General features: G+C 41.2%; 1 protein-coding gene across 1 annotated transcript in view; it reads right to left on the minus strand.

The window, feature by feature from the left end:
* The window catches only part of LOC138213809 (zinc finger protein 665-like), a 58128-nt gene that overhangs the window by 13053 nt on the left and 23204 nt on the right, over positions 1–21871 (minus strand). The window contains exons 5-6 of the mRNA XM_069175083.1: positions 15793–16626; positions 3055–3405 (exon numbers count right to left, since the gene is read on the minus strand). Coding sequence (XP_069031184.1) covers positions 3055–3405; positions 15793–16626 — 1185 coding nt within the window. The remainder of the gene's footprint in view (positions 1–3054; positions 3406–15792; positions 16627–21871) is intronic.

Raw genomic sequence — 21871 nt, forward strand, 5'->3', positions numbered from 1 at the left:
TTTTACTGAGGAGTGTCTTCCGTCTGGCCACTCTACCATACAGGCCTGCTGGGTGGAGTGCGGCAGAGATGGTTGTCCTTCTGGAAGGTTCTCCTCTCTTCACAGAGCAACGTTGGAGCTCTGTCAGAGTGACCATCGGGTTCTTGGTCACCTCCCTGACTAAGGCCCTTCTCCCCCGATCGCTCAGTTTGTCCGGGCGGCCGACTCCAGGAAGAGTCCTGGTGGTTCAAACTTCTTCCATTTACTGATGATGGAGGCCACTATGCTCATTGGGACCTTCAATGCTGCAGAAATTTTTCTGTACCCTTCCCCAGATCTGTGCCTCGATACAATCCTGTCTCGGAGGTCCACAGATGATTCTTTGGACTTCATGTCTTGGTTTGTGCTCTGACATGTCAACTGTGGGACCTTATATAGACGGTGTGTGTCTTTCCAAATCATGTTCAATCAACTGAATTTACCAGGTGGACTCCAATCAAGTTGTAGAAACACCTCAAGGATGATCAGTGGAAACAGGAAGCAGCTGAGCTCAATTTTGAGTGTAATTGCAAAGGCTGTGAATGCTTATGTACATGTGATTTTTTTCATTTTTGATTTTTAATAGATTTGCAAAAATTTCAAAAAAATGAATTTCACGTCATTATGGGATATTGTGTGTAGAATTTTGAGGGAAAAAATGAATTTAATCCATTTTGGAATAAGGCTATAATATAACAAAATGTGGAAAAAGTGAAGTGCTGTGAATACTTTCCAGATGCACTATATATTGAAGTGCAAAAACAAATTCCCATAGAGTGAGAAGAACTTTCCTGTTGCACATTCAAACAGTATATATTTAAAGTAAGCAACCCTAGTATTGCTGGAGCGTTAGAGCAGGGGTGCTTCACACATTTAAGTTATTCCAAAGCAGCGGTTGGCTGAGTGTTCAGTGCCGATAGGATGGTCGGGTTACAGCTATCGGTGGGCGGGACGTAGTATCGTCGGATTATTTTCAGATGGACCTCCAGAAAACTAATAAGAAGGAGTGACTTTAGCTAACAACACCGAGATAACTGATGGACACATTTTATTCACTTTGGATTTGATGAGAGAAGTTGAATGGGAGTCTATGGAGCCGGAGGCTTTTTGGAGCCGACTGTCGCAGCAACGATACATTTCGTTGTGAGGAATGAACGAATAAACAACGACGCAACCAACTGTTTCTTGTCAATTTAATAAAGCCAGATAATATAAGAGTTACAGAGTCAATCTATTTCAGCTGAAAGGGGCGGAGCTTGATGAGTCAGACCAAAACATACAGATAAAAGCCAAAACACAGCGCAGGGAGGTCCTCCGTCGTTTCCCTCTTCACTAGACACTGAAAGAAAAGTTCCTCACACACAAGTGAAATGTACTTCAGGCCTGACTGAGTGAAAAGTTACAGAGAATCATAACAGCATGTAGGATATTACACACATACAAGTTAATGATACATTTTGCCCTTACGCTAACCTCTAGTGGCAATCGGTGGTATTGCAGTTTTAGGCGCATCTGCATTGGCCTCATTTTTCAGACCCGGAAGCTACGAACACTTTTATATACAGTCTGCGGTATATTCTCGCAAAAACAATTGAAAATGAGAATAAGGGAAAGTAAATATGTAAAAAAAAAAAAAAGCATGTCAGAAGAAACGTATCAGTTTTATCTGGTGGAAAATTGGGGCGCATTTTGAGGTACTCAATTACTTTTAACAGCACTCCTCGTTTTATCCTGAGGAGGTAACTTTGCTATCAAAGCGTAAATTTATAATCTGGAGTTCATATGCAAAATTGTACTCTCCTTCCACCATGAAAATAACAAGAAACTGAACACTGTATAGAAATTGATATCAATATTAAATGCAGAATAGTTAAGACAACAGAGAATACAGCAGGAGTTTTATAACAGGATGTCACTCAAACCTTTAACACAAGAACAGCTAAGTAATTATAAGAAAAGATCAAACAGTGACAATAAAAACATGAATGAAAGAAAATAGTTTTAAAAAATGACCGAATCACTAATAAAGGTTAATAGAGGTCAACAGAGGTCCCAAAAGTAGTGATGGGTATTTTGAGTCATGCTGGCAAACATTTCATACCTAATAAATTTCAGTAACTTTGGTGTTAATTTTTGGTTTGTATAACGAATAGTACCTTTTAATCCAATAGGAAGTCTTGCTGTGTTCCCATGGTAACCTGAGCTTTAATTTTTACCCTGAAACCTTGCCAGGATTGTTTCCTGGTTTCAGAGTCCAGAAAAATCTTCCAAACAAAAACACTGTAGTTTTTTGTGTGCTTATGACAGGCCTTCAAGCTGATGAATGTTATTCAACAGAACTTCCTGGACTGTGACGTGTTTCACCTGATCAACAAACAACAACAACAACAACAACAATCCAGGCTCATTTTTGGGGTTTGAATTCTCACTATTTACATGGAACTTGTACTACAATTGTGCATTTTTTCATTCCTTATATTTACATGTTCTAACAACAGTTCTCAAACCAGGAAAAAAGCAAAAACCCAAATGACAACAATATCTAAACTTCTTGCTGGTGCCTGATCAAAACAGTAAAAATAGTATTTTACCATCATAACTGTCATCTGAAGCTCCACTTCTTTGAAATTGAACCGTGTTTCCCAACGTTTGCAGCGACATATGAAGCACAACAGATCATAAAATGTGATTTCATGGACTGTCGCATTACTTAAAATACAGGCAACTCATCAGACCACGGAAACATAACGTTGAAGACCACACAAGTGTGACATTAGCTGAGACACTTCACAAAAGTTTAAGTCTGAATTCTGTGAAGCCTGATCTCAAGTTTTTTAAAGTGTGACCTCGACACCAGAAGAGGAACTTTGCTCTCTTTGGGTGACATTGTGCGTCTTCCTGCTATCTGAGGATGAGGAGGATTTCTCCTCTGTGTGATCTCGTAGGTCACAGGTGTCTGAATCCTCTCTGGTGTGAACACCTTCATGTCGTGTGCGATTACCAAAGGTCGAGAAACCTTTCTCACAGTGTCGGCACTTGAACGGTTTCTCTCCCGTGTGGATCTGCATATGTATTCTGAGGCTACTTGAAGTCCTGAATGATGACGCACACTGATCACAGCTGTATGGTTTAACTCCACTGTGGATGAGTTGATGAATTTTTAAGGTATTCGTGTGTCTAAAACTCTTCCCACACTGATCACAGCTGTATGGTTTAACCCCACTGTGGATGAGTTGATGAATTTTTAAGGTATTCGTGTGTCTAAAACTCTTCCCACACTGATCACAGCTGTATGGTTTAACTCCACTGTGGATGAGTTGATGTCTTTTTAAAAGGCCCATTAGGTTAAAACTCTTCCCGCACTGATCACAGCTGTACGGTTTCTCTCTGTTTGCAGTCGTTGGGGGAGGTTTGTCGTCCTCCTGAAGGCGCTGAGGTGTAACTCCATCTCTACTTTTACTTTCCTGAAAACACAAACAAAGATACGAACAGAGGCAGTGAGTGAAATGCAGTCGTGGAACAATCTTGAAGTCTCTCACGCGAGGCTGGGGAGCAAAGACCCGTCTTATATTGGTATAAGTTTCTGGAAGAACCAAAGTTACCAACAAGCTTTAGAAGCATTCCTAATTTCAACATCAATCACTTGTCACTAAATCTTTTTCCCGACATCAAACAGCCCTGTAAAGTTGATTACTCATCGCCGTCACAAAGTACAACCCCATCTCTAAAACGTTGGGACGCTGTGTAAAATGTGAATAAAATCAGAAAGCAACGATTTGCAAATTCCATAAACCTACATTTAATTTAAAATAAACCAAAGAAAACATGATACTTTGAAACTGATAAATCTTATTGTTTTATGAAAAAAAAAGCTGCTCATTTTTGATTTGATGGCAGATCTCATCTCAAAATATTTGGGACAGGGTCAACAAAAGACTGGAGAAGTTGTGAAAAGCGAAACGAAACACCTGGTGGAACATCTGACAACTAATTATGTTACCGTGGCAACAGATCAGTAACATGATTGGATGTAAAAAGAGTATTTCAGAGGCAGAGTCTCTCAGCAGTGAAGATGGGGAGAGGTTCACCACTCTGTGAAAGACTTTGTGGGAAAATAGTTCAACAATCTAAGAATAATGTTCCTCAACGTAAAACTACAAAGAATTAGTGGAAAGTTGGTAGACCGCAACAACTTGGATTGGAGGAATCTCAACTGACGTTACGGTGAGCGTATTGCGTCACTTCCCGTCAACAAACATTGTGACTAGTGTTACGTCTCTCTGCTATTTCAGCTTCTTTTCCTGAATTATACATCTTAACTCTCTCCACACTTCTTCTAATCTCAAGTTAAAACTCACGCTTGCTCTTCTTGAGCAATTCTACAGTTAAATCTTTGACCAACGTTCACTTAACTTGGCGTTTTGGTGCTGCAAGCTTAGCAGTTAGCAATGGCTTCCCTCTCTCCCTCCACCTCTTCTTGTTTTTCCTGCTGTGTGACATGTTTAGTTACGACCCTGCCTCCCTTAATGATAATGTTACCTGTAATAAATGTAGTGTAGTTAGGGCTCTGGAGGCCAGGGTCATAGAATTAGAATCACTGCTGTGCACCATGCTGAACAACCAGCTAGCCGTAGGAACTTCTCAGGGACAGGGTGTACAGCTGTCCAGGATACAGGCTTAGTTAGCCGGTACCCCCGCAGCACCCGAACAGCCGGGCGGCTGGGTGGCAGTACGAAGGAGGGATAGTCCCAAGAAGAAGCCCACGGTTCACCACCGACCCCTTCACGTCTCCAACCGATTTTCCCCACTCGGTGAAACACCCACTGAGAAACTAACCCTGGTTATTGGAGACTCTATTTAACATGAAGTCAGTGAAACCAGCGGCCAGAGTCAGATGTCTTCCAGGGACCAGAGTCAGATGTCTTCCAGGGGACAGAGTCAGATGTCTTCCAGGGACCAGAGTCAGATGTCTTCCAGGGGCCAGAGTCAGATGTCTTCCAGGGGACAGAGTCAGATGTCGTCCTGGGGCCAGAGTCAGATGTCTTCCCGGGGACAGAGTCAGATGTCTTCCAGGGGCCAGAGTCAGATGTCTTCCCGGGGACAGAGTCAGATGTCTTCCAGGGGCCATAGTCAGATGTTGTCCCGGGGCCCGAGTCAGATGTCTTCCAGGGGCCAGAGTCAGATGTCTTCCAGGGGCCATAGTCAGATGTTGTCCCGGGGCCAGAGTCAGATGTCTTCCAGGGGCCAGAGTCAGATGTCGTCCCGGGGCCATAGTTAGATGTCTTCCCGGGGCCAGAGTCAGATGTCTTCCAGGGGCCAGAGTCAGATGTCTTTCCGGGGCCAGAGTCAGATGTCGTCCCGGGGCCAGAGACAGATGTCTTCCCGGGGCCAGAGTCAGATGTCTTCCAGGGGCCAGAGACAGATGTCTTCCCGGGGCCAGAGTCAGATGTCTTCCAGGGGCCAGAGACAGATGTCTTCCCGGGGCCAGAGACAGATGTCTTCCCGGGGACAGAGCGGGCGACATTGAATCAAACCTGAAACTGCTGACTAAGGCTAATCATAAATCCAGTCAGATTGTTATTAACGTCGGCAGTAACGACACCCGGTTACACCAATCAGAGGTCACTAAAGTTAACGTGGAATCGGTGTGCAACTTTTCAAAAACAACGTGGGACTCCGTAGTTTTCTCTGGACCCCTTCCTAACCGGACCAGTGATGATATGTTTAGCCGTACGTCTTCACTTCACTGCTGGTTGTCGAGGTGATGTCCCGCTAACAATGTGGGCTTCATTGACAACTGGAATACTTTCTGGGGAAAACCTGGTCTGATCCGGAGAGACGGCATCCATCCTACTTTGGATGGTGCAGCTCTTCTTTCTAGAAACATGACCATGTCTCTTAACAGCCCTAAAACCTGACATCCAGGGTTGAGGCCAGGACGCAGAGCTGCAGTCTTACAGCTCCTCTGCAGCTTCTTTAGAGCTGTCACTCACCCAAAACCTTCAACATCCTGTAGAGGTTGTGTCTGTACCCAGACCATCTATATTTAAACAACTCAAGAAAAGATCTATCAATAAAAATGTAATAAAAATGGATCCTACCAAATTAATGGATCAAAAAAAAAAATCTTACAATTAAAAGTGGATTATTAAATATGAGATCTCTTTGGTCTAAATCTCTGTTAGTAAATGACTTGATAACTGATTATCAGATTGATTTACTCTGTCTCACAGAGACCTGGCTGCAACAGGAAGAATATGTTAGTATTAATGAAGCAACTCCTCCCAGTCATATTAATTATCATATTCCTAGAGATTCAGGCTGAGGAGGAGGAGGAGGAGAAAGAGGAGGAGGAGGAGGAGGAGTGGCAGCAATCTTCCACTCAAGTTCATCAATTAATCCTAAACTTAGTTCTAAATCATTTGAGAGTCTGACTCTTAGTCTCTCACCCAAACTGGAAAGCAGAGAAACGGATTGTATTGTTGTTGTTTATCTCCCACCTGGTCCTTATTCAGAGTTTCTAACTGAATTCTGACTTTTGATCAGATTTAGTGCTGAGTTCAGATAAAGTGATGATAGTGGGAGACTTTAACATTCATGTTGACGTGGACAACGACAGCCTCAGTTCTACTTTCAGCTCATTATTAGATTCTATAGGCTTTTATAAGGATGTAAATAAACCCCGTCACCGTGGTAACCACACCCTCCATCTGGTTCTGTCGTATGGGATGGAAACTGAAAATGTAATAGTATTTCCTCCAAACCCTGTTTTGTCGGACCACTTCTTATTAACATCTGAAGTTACAATAATGGACGACACAGCATGTGGGAATAAATCCCACTACAGTAGATGTCTGTCAGATGATGTCGTGGCCAAGTTTAAGGAAGCAGTTACATGTTTATCCTCTTCGATGCCGTGTGTTAAAGCAGTGGAAGACATCTACGTTGATCTTAGTCCCACACTAGTGGATCATCTGGTAGAAAACACTGCAGTATCTCTGCTACAACTCTAGATGATGTCGCCCCTCTGAAGAAGAGAGTCATGAACCAGAGGAAGTTGTCTCCGTGGTACAACTCAGAACTACGCTCTGCTAGGCAGCGACTAGAAAGATGGAAAGGAAATGGAGTTCCACTAATTTAGAATAATTTCACCTGTCTGGAAGGAGAGTCTAATATTATATAAGAAAGCTCTTGGTAAGGCCAGAACTTTATATTATTCATCATTAATAGAGGACAACAAGAACAACCCCAGGTTTCTTTTCATCACTGTAGCAGGCTGACAAAGAGTCCCAGTTCTGTTGAGCCCTCTATTCCTTCAGCTCTCAGCAGTAATGACTTCATTAACTTCTTTACTAATAAAATTCTTACTATCAGGGAGAGAATCGGGCCGACCCTTCCTGATACCATCACTGATGTGATGTTAAGCAACAGCAGCCCTGAAAGCAACTGGCTTTTAAAGTGGCTGTAATTAAACCTTTACTTAAAAAGCCGACTCTTGATCAGCTGTTTTAGGAAACTACAGATCAATTTACAACCTGACGTTTATTTCTAAAATCGTTGAAAAATTTGTTGCAAATCAACTTTGTGATCATTTATAAAGGAATGATCTGTTTGAAGATGTTCAGTCTTTAGAGTTCATCATAGCACAGAAACAGCTCTGGTGAAAGTTACTAACGACCTTTTATTAGCCTCAGACCTTCTTCTGGACCTCAGTGCTGCTTTTGATACGATTGATCATACGATCTTATTACAGAGATTAGAAGACGTTACGAGGATTAAAGGAACTGCATTAGATTGGTTCAAATCCTACTTATCAGGTAGATTCCAGCTTGTCCATGTCAACAATGAGTCTTCCAGACGAACAAGAGTTAGTTATGGAGTTCCACAAGGCTCAGTGTTAGGCCCAATACTTTTTTTTACTTTCTACATACTTCCATTAGGAGATGTCATCAGGAAGCACTGCATCAACTTCCATTGTTATGCAGATGACACTCAGCTATATATTTCTATAAAACCAGATTAAACTAATCAGTGAGTAAAACTTAAAGCCTGTCTAAAAGACATAAAGGCCTGGATAACCAAAAACTTCCTGTTTCGAAATTCAGACAAAACAGAAGTTCTTGTACTTGGTCCTAAACACCTCAGAAACTCTTTCTGTAATCACTTAGTTACTCTAGATGACGTTGTCTTGGCCTCCAGCAAAACTGTGAGGAACCTTGGAGTCATCTTTGATGAGGATTTGTCCTTTAGACACCATATAAAGCAAATCTCCAGAACTGTCTTCTTTCATCTACGTAATATTAATGAAATCAGAAAAATCCTTCGTCAGCGTGATGCAGAAAAACTCATTCATACGTTTGTTACTTCTAGACTAGATTATTGTAATTCCTTGTTGTTAGGATGTCTAAATTACTCATTAAAAACCTGCAGCTGATCCAAAATGCTGAAGCAAGAGTACTGATGGGATTTATCAAGAGAGATCATATTTCTCCAGTTTTAGCTTCTCTTCACTGGCTTCCTGTGAAATCAAGAATAGAATTTAAAATTCTCTTGATGACTTACAAAGCTCTACATGACCAGGCTCCATCATATCTTAGAGATCTTATAGAACCATATAATCCTAGCAGAGCACTTCGCTCTCAGTACGCTGGTCTACTTGTGGTTCCTAGAGTTTCCAGAAGTAGAATGGGAGGCGGAGCTTCAGTTTTCAGGCTCCTCCCCTGTGGAACCAGCTCCCAGTTTGTGTTGGAGGGGCAGAAACCCTCTCTAGCTTTAAGATTAGACTCAAAACGTTCCTTCTTGATAAAGCCTATAGTTAGGGCTGGCTCAGGTAGACCTGAACCAACCCTTAGTTATGCTGTTATAGGCCGAGGCTGCTGGAGGACCTCGTTACATACTGAGCTTCTTTTCTTTCCTCCTACTCTTTAACTGACTCATACCTCACCACCTTTTTCTCTCCCATAGTTTCTTCTTATTATCTGTTGTCTCCATTCAGTTCCTTCACTCGTGTAGTTTCTGTTCTTTCTTTTCCAGATGTTCCGTCATGGAGCTGCATGTCTCTGCTCTGTGATTGTCGTCTCCACCAACAGTTCTTCTCTTCTATCTCTATGCTGTCCTTTTCTGTCTCTGCTCTCCTCTCACCCCAACCGGTCGAGGCAGATGCTCCGCCCACCTCTGATCCCGGTTCTGTTAACAGATGTTCTCCACCTCTGAGCCTGGTTCTGTTAACAGATGCTCCGCCCACCTCTGATCCTGGTTCTGTTAACAGATGCTCCGCCCACCTCTGATCCCGGTTCTGTTAACAGATGTTCTCCACCTCTGATCCTGGTTCTGTTAACAGATGCTCCGCCCACCTCTGATCCTGGTTCTGTTAACAGATGTTCTCCACCTCTGATCCTGGTTCTGTTAACAGATGCTCCGCCCACCTCTGATCCTGGTTCAGTCAGAGGTTTCTTCCTGTTGAAGGGAGGTTTTTTTCTTCCCTCTGTTGGAGCATTTTCTCTCTTAAAGAGGAGTTTTTCCCTCCTGGCTTATGTGGGAATTGTTGTATTGTTGTGTTTCTATATTGTAAAGTTTTGCTGTAAGGACTTTAATGTGTTCAGTGCCAAGAAATAACCTCTGTTGTGATTTGGCGCTATATTAATAAAAATGAATTGAATTGAATAATTTCTTTAAAAGATTCAGAGAATCTGGAGAAATCTCTGAACACAAGGGACAAGGCTGGAAACCAATATTGGATGGTGGTGATCTTCGGGCCTTCAGGCAGCACTGCATTAAAAACACACTATTCTGGAGTGGAAATCACTGCATGGGCTCAGGAACACTTGTGAAAACCATCATCTGTGAACACAGTTCATCGCTGTGTCCACAAATGATGTTAAAACTCTCCAAAGAAGAAACCAGATAGAAACATGATCCACAAACACCGCCGCCTTCTCTGGACTGAGATCATTGAAGATGGACGGAGGTGAAGTGGACAACTGTCCTGTGTAACAGATTAAATGAGATATAAATATATTTTCTCACCGTCTTTGAAGAGTCCATTTTTCCTCTGTAGTGGCTGAGCCGAGACAAAATGTCTGCAGACTTTCCTCCTTCCCTCCGACACCTTTAATCCCACCAGTCACCTGTAACATCACATCTTTATTAGTACATATTGAGTGTAGTGGAGCTGCCCCCAAACAGTCGACTCGGGCTTTTATGTTCAACCACAGAGGAAGAGCGCCACTGTTACTGCAGGCCTACTTCCGGTCCTTGTCTATGGGGTGATGTAGCCTAGCCTGCTAACTTAGCTGCTTAGTTTACAGCTCACACACTTAATTATTCCCACTTGCAGAAAACGACCCTTCTGTTGTAGCTTTCTACGAGCACGATGAAAACCCTTTAATGACGTAAACAACACGTTAACTTCCGCTAGCATGCTAGGTTAGCTGCTGTTAGGTCTGTTAATTTTTACTTTTCTACTTTTCTGCTTGTACACCAACCAATGAGCCAAGGTTTTACTTATCACAAAGAAACTACTGATGCACACAGAGTTTATTGCTTGCACAATTTAAGGCATTGTCCTCCTGTTTCTCACGAGACTTATTATTGTCTGTGGACTTATTATTGTCTGTCCACCAGGTGCAGCTCAAGGAGAACACCATGACATGAACATTCGGTGCTCTCTGATAAAGTTGTGACTCCTGAACAGATAAGAGGAACCTTGCAGGAGACAGGAGCAGCACATGAGACAGTGTAGGGTGTCCTCCCCTTTAGGACGCTGTTTCCTGTGACTGGTGGAAGTGAAGCGGAAGTGAGACCAGCCTACGCACCAATGAAGGGAGAGCGAAGTCTAAACCACGCCTCCCCACCTTTTTATGACCAATCAGATAGAAGCACATTCTCATTCAAAACTCTAAAACAGAGACTCTTTTTTGGAAAGTTGGCTGCAGTGAACTGCTCGCAGTCTGTGGTTTTCTGAACAGAAAAGATCCATGTACATGCTGATTTTGATTCTCTGATGTTTAAATAAATTGCTGAACTGAGAAATAACAATTCTCCTGGAATCTCTCTCCGCAAATCAACGAACGCGCTGACACTGCTAGCGACGAGCCCCGTAAAGAATGAATGAAGATGACGCTAACGTTAGCTTGATATTTACCTTTTGGACAGTCGCCGTCACGAACCAACCGCAGCTCCAAGTTTCCGTCCGATTCTCAGCTTCAGAATTTGGATTGAAGAGTCATGCTTCACATCATTTCTTTAAACTTTTGGACCTGTCAGTTCCGTAGACGCGTCTTATATGACGCAACAGATTGAGAACGTGACATCCGGGATCTTTTGGCTTTTCAGCACGCAACTAAAAACAAATCTTCGTTTTACTGGCGGACAAAAACCACAACAACAATGTCATCTACCATCAGTGACGTCATCGTTGGTTTGTGAACGTTATGAAGCCTCCAGTTCAGATTCTGTCCGTCACCATCTTTGATAGTTCGGAGCGGTTTGGGGCAGGAAGTGACCATATTTGGACAAGCTGGGGGAGGAGCCAGCGGTGGATCTGACTGATCTGATTGGAAACTTGATGATACTAACAACTGGAAAACAATCAATGGCATCAGTAGACTCTTATGTTACCTATGTAATGTTTACTACCCTTAGCAACCACCTAGCAACAGAGAGGATTTCTAGTCTCTGACTTAATAAATACAGAACATAGAAACACTAAACTGCTCAGCTAGCTCAGTCTGGTTGGAACAAAGATATCTGATGAACAAAGATATCTGATAAACAAAGATATCTGATGAACAAACGTGATGAACAAAGATATCTGGTGAATAAAGATATCTGATAAACAAAGATATCTGATAAAGATATCTGATGAACAAAGATGTCTGATGAACAAAGATGTCTGATGAGCAAAGATATCTGATGAGCAAAGATAGCTGGTGAACAAAGATATCTGATGAACAAAAATGTGTGATGAACAAAGATATCTGATGAACAAAGATATCTGTTGAACAAAGATATCTGATGAACAAAGATATATGGTGAATAAAGATATCTGATGAACAAAGATGTGATAAACAAAGATATCTGATGAGCAAAGATAGCTGGTGAACAAAGATATCTGATGAACAAAGATGTGAAAAACAAAGATATCTGATGAGCAAAGATAGCTGGTGAACAAAGATATCTGATGAACAAAGATGTCTAATAAACAAAGATAGCTGGTGAACAAAGATATCTGATGAACAAAGATGTGATAAACAAAGATATCTGATGAGCAAAGATAGCTGGTGAACAAAGATATCTGATGAACAAAGATGTCTGATGAACAAAGATGTGATGAACAAAGATATCTGATGAACAAAAATGAGGTGAACAAAGATATCTGATGAACAAAGATGTGATAAACAAAGATATCTGATGAGCAAAGATATCTGATGAACAAAGATGTCTGATGAACAAAGATATCTGATGAACAAAGATATCTGATGAACAAAGATGTGATGAACAAAGATATATGGTGAATAAAGATATCTGATGAACAAAAATATATGATGGGCAAAGATGTCTGATGAGCAAAGATATCTGATGAGCAAAGATAGTTGGTGAACAAAGATATCTGATGAACAAAGATGTCTGATGAACACAGATATCTGATGAACAAAGATATCTGATGAACAAAGATGTGATGAACAAAGATATATGGTGAATAAAGATATCTGATAAACAAAGATATCTGATGAACAAAGATGTCTGATGAACAAAGATGTCTGATGAGCAAAGATATCTGATGAGCAAAGATAGCTGGTGGACAAAGATAGCTGATGAACAAAGATGTCTGATGAACAAAGATATCTGATGAAAAAAAATGTGTGATGAACAAAGATATCTGATGAACAAAGATATCTGTTGAACAAAGATATCTGATGAACAAAGATATCCATGTTCTCATGTGTTTTTAACATTTTAGCTCCGTGTCATGTGTTCAAACCAAACCGGTCCAGCTAGCCTCCTCTAGGATTATAAGTGCGTGACTATCCGTGGTGTTACGGTACGGGTGCTCAGAGCGACCAAAAAGGACCAAAAGAGACCCGACTTCACCACATGGGTCATTTAATAGATCTATAACAAGTAGAAACTACATTATATTACATATTATATTAAATTCTATTGTAATTCTATATTCCCATTGAGGAGGTGGAGTTATATTTCTAGTAATTATGTCATGATGATTTGTTCGAAGTGTTCCGTTGACCAATCAGATCTCTGGAGGCGGAGCTACTATGTTGTATAATCTTGTTCATGATCCAACCAAAAATGTATTGCTGGAAAAAGTTGCGTCACATCATCTGGCACCTAAATGGATGTCACAACACCAGAAACACACAATGTGATTGGTTCATATTGAATTACAAGCAAAACCTTCGAAAATTTACATTTTGGACAAATAAAGCTCCACTTTACAAGGAAAATACTTTAAAAACAGAAGTATATTGAAGTGCAAAAACAAATTCCCATAGAGTGAGAAGAACTTTCCTGTTGCACATTCAAACAGTATATATTTAAAGTAAGCAACCCTAGTATTGCTGGAGCGTTAGAGCAGGGGTGCTTCACACATTTAAGTTATTCCAAAGCAGCGGTTGGCTGAGTGTTCAGTGCCGATAGGATGGTCGGGTTACAGCTATCGGTGGGCGGGACGTAGTATCGTCGGATTATTTTCAGATGGACCTCCAGAAAACTAATAAGAAGGAGTGACTTTAGCTAACAACACCGAGATAACTGATGGACACATTTTATTCACTTTGGCTTTGATGAGAGAAGTTGAATGGGAGTCTATGGAGCCGGAGGCTTTTTGGAGCCGACTGTCGCAGCAACGATACATTTCGTTATGAGGAATGAACAAATAAACAACGATGCAACCAACTGTTTCTTGTCAATTTAATAAAGCCAGATAATATAAGAGTTACAGAGTCAATCTATTTCAGCTGAAAGGGGCGGAGCTTGATGAGTCGGACCAAAACATACAGATAAAAGCCAAAACACAGCGCAGGGAGGTCCTCCGTCGTTTCCCTCTTCACTAGACACTGAAAGAAAAGTTCCTCACACACAAGTGAAATGTACTTCAGGCCTGACTGAGTGAAAAGTTACAGAGAATCATAACAGCATGTAGGATATTACACACATACAAGTTAATGATACATTTTGCCCTTACGCTAACCTCTAGTGGCAATCGGTGGTATTGCAGTTTTAGGCGCATCTGCATTGGCCTCATTTTTCAGACCCGGAAGCTACGAACACTTTTATATACAGTCTGCGGTACATTCTCGCAAAAACAATTGAAAATGAGAATAAGGGAAAGTAAATATGTAAAAAAAAAAAAAAAGCATGTCAGAAGAAACGTATCAGTTTTATCTGGTGGAAAATTGGGGCGCATTTTGAGGTACTCAATTACTTTTAACAGCACTCCTCGTTTTATCCTGAGGAGGTAACTTTGCTATCAAAGTGTAAATTTATAATCTGGAGTTTATATGCAAAATTGTACTCTCCTTCCACCATGAAAATAACAAGAAACTGAACACTGTATAGAAATTGATATCAATATTAAATGCAGAATAGTTAAGACAACAGAGAATACAGCAGGAGTTTTATAACAGGATGTCACTCAAACCTTTAACACAAGAACAGCTAAGTAATTATAAGAAAAGATCAAACAGTGACAATAAAAACATGAATGAAAGAAAATAGTTTTAAAAAATGACCAAATCACTAATAAAGGTTAATAGAGGTCAACAGAGGTCCCAAAAGTAGTGATGGGTATTTTGAGTCATGCTGGCAAACATTTCATACCTAATAAATTTCAGTAACTTTGGTGTTAATTTTTGGTTTGTATAACGAATAGTACCTTTTAATCCAATAGGAAGTCTTGCTGTGTTCCCATGGTAACCTGAGCTTTAATTTTTACCCTGAAACCTTGCCAGGATTGTTTCCTGGTTTCAGAGTCCAGAAAAATCTTCCAAACAAAAACACTGTAGTTTTTTGTGTGCTTATGACAGGCCTTCAAGCTGATGGATGTTATTCAACAGAACTTCCTGGACTGTGACGTGTTTCACCTGATCAACAAACAACAACAACAACAATCCAGGCTCGTTTTTGGGGTTTGAATTCTCACTATTTACATGGAACTTGTACTACTATTGTGCATTTTTTCATTCCTTATATTTGCATGTTCTAACAACAGTTCTCAAACCAGGAAAAAAAACAAAAACCCAAATGACAACAATATCCAAACTTCTTGCTGGTGCCTGATCAAAACAGTAAAAATAGTATTTTACCATCATAACTGCCATCTGAAGCTCCACTTCTTTGAAATTGAACCGTGTTTCCCAACGTTTGCAGCGACATATGAAGCACAACAGATCATAAAATGTGATTTCATGGACCATCGCATTACTTAAAATACAGGCAACTCATCAGACCACGGAAACATAACGTTAAAGACCACACAAGTGTGACATTAGCTGAGACACTTCACAAAAGTTTAAGTCTGAATTCTGTAAAGCCTGATCTCAAGTTTTTTAAAGTGTGACCTCGACACCAGAAGAGGATCTTTGCTCTCTTTGGGTGACATTGTGCGTCTTCCTGCCATCTAAGGATGAGGAGGATTTCTCCTCTGTGTGATCTCGTAGGTCACAGGTGTCTGAATCCTCTCTGGTGTGAACACCTTCATGTTGTGTGCGATTACCAGAGGTCGAGAAACTTTTCTCACAGTGTCGGCATTTGAACGGTTTCTCTCCCGTGTGGATCTGTATATGTATTCTGAGGCTACTTGAAGTCCTGAATGATGACGCACACTGATCACAGCTGTATGGTTTAACTCCACTGTGGATGAGTTGATGAATTTTTAAGGTATTCGTGTTGTTAAAAGACTTCCCACACTGATCACAGCTGTATGGTTTAACTCCACTGTGGATGAGTTGATGACTTTTTAAGGTACTCACTTGGCGAAAAGACTTCCCACACTGATCACAGCTGTACGGTTTAACTCCACTGTGGATGAGTTGATGACTTTTTAAGGTCTTCAGGTGTCTAAAACTCTTCCCACACTGACCACAGCTGTATGGTTTAACTCCAGTGTGGATGAATAGATGACTTCTTAAATGGTCAATTCGGTTAAAAGACTTCCCACACTGATCGCAGCTGTATGCTTTAACTCCACTATGGATGAGTTGATGAATTTTTAAAGTACTCGTGTTGTTGAAAGACTTCCCACACTGAGCACAGCTGTATGGTTTAACTCCACTGTGGATGAGTTGATGCTTTTTGAAGGTACTCCTTTGGAGAAAAGACTTCCCACACTGATCACAGCTGTGTGGTTTAACTCCACTGTGGATGAGTTGATGAATTTTTAAGGTCTTCATCTGGCTAAAACTCTTCCCACACTGATCACAGCTGTATGGTTTAACTCCACTGTGGACGATTTGATGAATTTTTAAGGTATTCGTGTTGTTAAAAGACTTCCCACACTGATCACAGCTGTATGGTTTAACTCCACTGTGGATGAGTTGATGTCTTTTTAAATTACCCTTTTGGTTAAAGCTCTTCCCACACTGATCACAGCTGTACGGTTTCTCTCGGTTTGCAGTCGTTGGGGGAGGTTTGTCGTCCTCCTGAAGGCGCTGAGGTGTAACTCCATCTCTACTTTTACTTTCCTGAAAACACAAACAAAGATACGAACAGAGGCAGTGAGTGAAATGCAGTCGTGGAACAATCTTGAAGTCTCTCACGCGAGGCTGGGGAGCAAAGACCCGTCTTATATTGGTATAAGTTTCTGGAAGAACCAAAGTTACCAACAAGCTTTAGAAGCATTCCTAATTTCAACATCAATCACTTGTCACTAAATCTTTTTCCCGACATCAAACAGCCCTGTAAAGTTGATTACTCATCGCCGTCACAAAGTACAACCCCATCTCTAAAACGTTGGGACGCTGTGTAAAATGTGAATAAAATCAGAAAGCAACGATTTGCAAATTCCATAAACCTACATTTAATTTAAAATAAACCAAAGAAAACATGATACGTTGAAAATGATGAATCTTATTGTTTTACGAAAAAAAAAGCTGCTCATTTTTGATTTGATGGCAGATCTCATCTCAAAATATTTGGGACAGGGTCAACAAAAGACTGGAGAAGTTGTGAAAAGCGAAACGAAACATCTGAACTAATTATGTTACCGTGGCAACAGATCAGTAACATGATTGGATATAAAAAAAAGTATTTCAGAGGCAGAGTCTCAACAGTGAAGATGGGGAGAGGTTCACCACTCTGTGAAAGACTTTGTGGGAAAATAGTTCAACAATCTAAGAATAATGTTCCTCAACGTAAAACTACAAAGATGATGATAGTGGGAGACTTTAACGTTCATGTTGACGTGGACAACGACAGCCTCAGTTCTACTTTCAGCTCATTATTAGATTCTATAGGCTTTTATCAGGATGTAAATAAACCCCGTCACCGTGGTAACCACACCCTCCATCTGGTTCTGTCGTATGGGATGGAAACTGAAAATGTAATTGTATTTCCTCCAAACCCTGTTTTGTCGGACCACTTCTTATTAACATCTGAAGTTACAATAATGGACGACACAGCATGTGGGAATAAATCCCACTACAGTAGATGTCTGTCAGATGATGTCGTGGCCAAGTTTAAGGAAGCAGTTACATGTTTATCCTCTTCGATGCCGTGTGTTAAAGCAGTGGAAGACATCTACGTTGATCTTAGTCCCACACTAGTGGATCATCTGGTAGAAAACACTGCAGTATCTCTGCTACAACTCTAGATGATGTCGCCCCTCTGAAGAAGAGAGTCATGAACCAGAGGAAGTTGTCTCCATGGTACAACTCAGAACTACGCTCTGCTAGGCAACGACTAGAAAGATGGAAAGGAAATGGAGTTCCACTAATTTAGAAGAATTTCACCTGCCTGGAAGGATAGTCTAATATTATATAAGAAAGCTCTTCGTAAGGCCAGAACTTTATATTATTCATCATTAATAGAGGACAACAAGAACAACCCCAGGTTTCTTTTCATCACTGTAGCAGGCTGACAAAGAGTCCCAGTTCTGTTGAGTCCTCTATTCCTTCAGCTCTCAGCAGTAATGACTTCATTAAATTCTTTACTAATAAAATCCTTACTATCAGGGAGAGAATCGGGCAGACCCTTCCTGCCACCATCACTGATGTGATGTTAAGCACAGCAGCTCTGAAAGCAACTGTAGGACCAGATGTAAACTTGGAACATTTCTCTCCTGTTGAGCTCTCTGAGTTAACTAGAATTATTTCTTCATCTGGATCCTCTAGCTGTCTGTTAGATCTCATCCCAACTAAACTTTTTAAGGAAGTCTTCCCTTTAATTAATACTTCCATATTAGATCAGATCAACCTATCTATTGTAACTGGCTATGTACCGCAGGCTTTTAAAGTGGCTGTAATTAAACCTTTACTTAAAAAGCCGACTCTTGATCAGCTGTTTTAGGAAACTACAGACCAATTTACAACCTGACAAAAATCCTTGAAAAAGTTGTTGCAAATCAACTTTTTCATCATTTACAAAGGAATGATCTGTTTGAAGATTTTCAGTCTTTAGAGTTCATCATAGCACAGAAACAGCTCTGGTGAAAATTACTAACGACCTTTTATTAGCCTCAGAAAATGGACTCGTCTCTGTCCTTGTTCTTCTGGACCTCAGCGCTGCTTTTGATACGATTGATCATACGATCTTATTACAGAGATTAGAAGACGTTACGAGGATTAAAGGAACTGCATTAGATTGGTTCAAATCCTAATTATCAGATAGATTCCAGTTTGTCCATGTCAACAATGAATCTTCCAGACAAACAAGAGTTAGTTATGGAGTTCCACAAGGCTCAGTGTTAGGCCCAATACTTTTTTACTTTGTACATACTTCCATTAGGAGATGTCATCAGGAAGCACTGCATCAACTTCCATTGTTATGCAGAGGACACTCAGCTATATCTTTCTATAAAACCAGATGAAACTAATCAGTTAGTAAAACGTGAAGCCTGTCTAAAAGACATAAAGGTCTGGATGACCAAAAACTTCCTGCTTCGAAATTCAGACAAAACAGAAGTTCTTGTACTTGGTCCTAAACACCTCAGAAACTCTTTCTGTAATCACTTAGTTACTCTAGATGACGTTGTCTTGGCCTCCAGCAAAACTGTGAGGAACCTTGGAGTCATCTTTGATGAGGATTTGTCCTTTAGACACCATATAAAGCAAATCTCCAGAACTGCCTTCTTTCATCTACGTAATATTAATAAAATCAGGAAAATCCTTCGTCAGTGTGATGCAGAAAAACTCATTCATGCGTTTGTTACTTCTAGACTAGATTATTGTAATTCCTTGTTGTTAGGATGTCCAAATTACTCTTTAAAAACCTGCGGCTGATCCAAAATGCTGCAGCAAGAGAACTGATGGGATTTATCAAGAGAGATCATATTTCTCCAGTTTTATCTTGTCTTCACTGGCTTCCTGTGAAATCAAGAATAGAATTTAAAATTCTCTTGATGACTTACAAAGCTCTACATGACCAGGCTCCATCATATCTTAGAGATCTTATAGAACCATATAATCCTAGCAGAGCACTTCTCTCTCAGTACGCTGGTCTACTTGTGGTTCCCAGAGTTTCCAGAAGTAGAATGGGAGGCGGAGCTTCAGATTTCAGGCTCCTCCCCTGTGGAACCAGCTCCCAGTTTGTGTTCGAGGGGCAGAAACCCTCTCTAGCTTTAAGATTAGACTCAAAACGTTCCTTCTTGATGAAGCCTATAGTTAGGGCTGGCTCAGGTAGACCTGAACCAACCCTTAGTTATGCTGTTATAGGCCGAGGCTGCTGGAGGACCTCGTTACATGCTGAGCTTCTTTTCTTCCCTCCTACTCTTTAACTGACTCATACCTCACCATCTTCTTCTCTCCCATAGTTTCTTCTTATTATCTGTTGTCTCCATTCAGTTCCTTCACTCGTGTAGTTTCTGTTCTTTCTTTTCCAGATGTCCCGTCATGGAGCTGCATGTCTCTGCTCTGTGATTGTCGTCTCCACCAACAGTTCTTCTCTTCTATCTCTATGCTGTCCTTTTCCCTCTCTATTCTACTCTCACCCCAACTGGTCGAGGCAGATGCTCCGCCCACCTCTGATCCCGGTTCTGTTAACAGATGTTCTCCACCTCTGATCCTGGTTCAGTTAACAGATGCTCCGCCCACCTCTGATCCTGGTTCAGTTAACAGATGCTCCGCCCACCTCTGATCCTGGTTCTGTTAACAGATGCTCTGCCCGCCTCTGAGCCTGGTTCTGTTAACAGATGTTCTCCACCTCTGAGCCTGGTTCTGTTAACAGATGCTCCGCCCACCTCTGATCCTGGTTCTGTTAACAGATGCTCCGCCCACCTCTGAGCCTGGTTCAGTCAGAGGTTTCTTCCTGTTGAAGGGAGGTTTTTTTCTTCCCTCTGTTGGAGCATTTTCTCTCTTAAAGAGGAGTTTTTCCCTCCTGGCTTATGTGGGAATTGTTGTATTGTTGTGTTTCTATATTGTAAAGTTTTGCTGTAAGGACTTTAATGTGTTCAGTGCCACGAAATAACCTCTGTTGTGATTTGGCGCTATATTAATAAAAATGAATTGAATTGAATAATTTCTTTAAAAGATTCAGAGAATCTGGAGAAATCTCTGAACACAAGGGACAAGGCTGGAAACCAATATTGGATGGTGGTGATCTTCGGGCCTTCAGGCAGCACTGCATTAAAAACACACTATTCTGGAGTGAAAATCACTGCATGGGCTCAGGAACACTTGTGAAAACCATCATCTGTGAACACAGTTCATCGCTGCGTCCACAAATGATGTTAAAACTCTCCAAAGAAGAAACCAGATAGAAACATGATCCACAAACACCACCGCCTTCTCTGGACCGAGATCATTGAAGATGGACTGAGGTGAAGTGGACAACTGTCCTGTGTAACAGATTAAATGAGATATAAATATATTTTCTCACCGTCTTTGAAGAGTCCATTTTTCCTCTGTAGTGGCTGAGCCGAGACAAAATGTCTGCAGACTTTCCTCCTTCCCTCCGACACCTTTAATCCCACCAGTCACCTGTAACATCACATCTTTATTAGTACATATTGAGTGTAGTGGAGCTGCCCCCAAACAGTCGACTCGGGCTTTTATGTTCAACCACAGAGGAAGAGCGCCACTGTTACTGCAGGCCTACTTCCGGTCCTTGTCTATGGGGTGATGTAGCCTAGCCTGCTAACTTAGCTGCTTAGTTTACAGCTCACACACTTAATTATTCCCACTTGCAGAAAACGACCCTTCTGTTGTAGCTTTCTACGAGCACGATGAAAACCCTTTAATGACGTAAACAACACGTTAACTTCCGCTGGCATGCTAGGTTAGCTGCTGTTAGGTCTGTTAATTTTTACTTTTCTACTTTTCTGTTTGTACACCAACCAATGAGCCAAGGTTTTACTTATCACAAAGAAACTACTGATGCACACAGAGTTTATTGCTTGCACAATTTAAGGCATTGTCCTCCTGTTTCTCACGAGACTTATTATTGTCTGTGGACTTATTATTGTCTGTCCACCAGGTGCAGCTCAAGGAGAACACCATGACATGAACATTCGGTGCTCTCTGATAAAGTTGTGACTCCTGAACAGATAAGAGGAACCTTGCAGGAGACAGGAGCAGCACATGAGACAGTGTAGGGTGTCCTCCCCTTTAGGACGCTGTTTCCTGTGACTGGTGGAAGCGAAGCGGAAGTGAGACCAGCCTACGCACCAATGAAGGGAGAGCGA

This window comes from Embiotoca jacksoni, unplaced genomic scaffold, assembly GCF_022577435.1.
Source record: "Embiotoca jacksoni isolate LCO1_2020_lvr unplaced genomic scaffold, fEmbJac1.0.p SCAF_64, whole genome shotgun sequence".
NCBI classification, from domain to species: Eukaryota; Metazoa; Chordata; class Actinopteri; family Embiotocidae; genus Embiotoca; species Embiotoca jacksoni.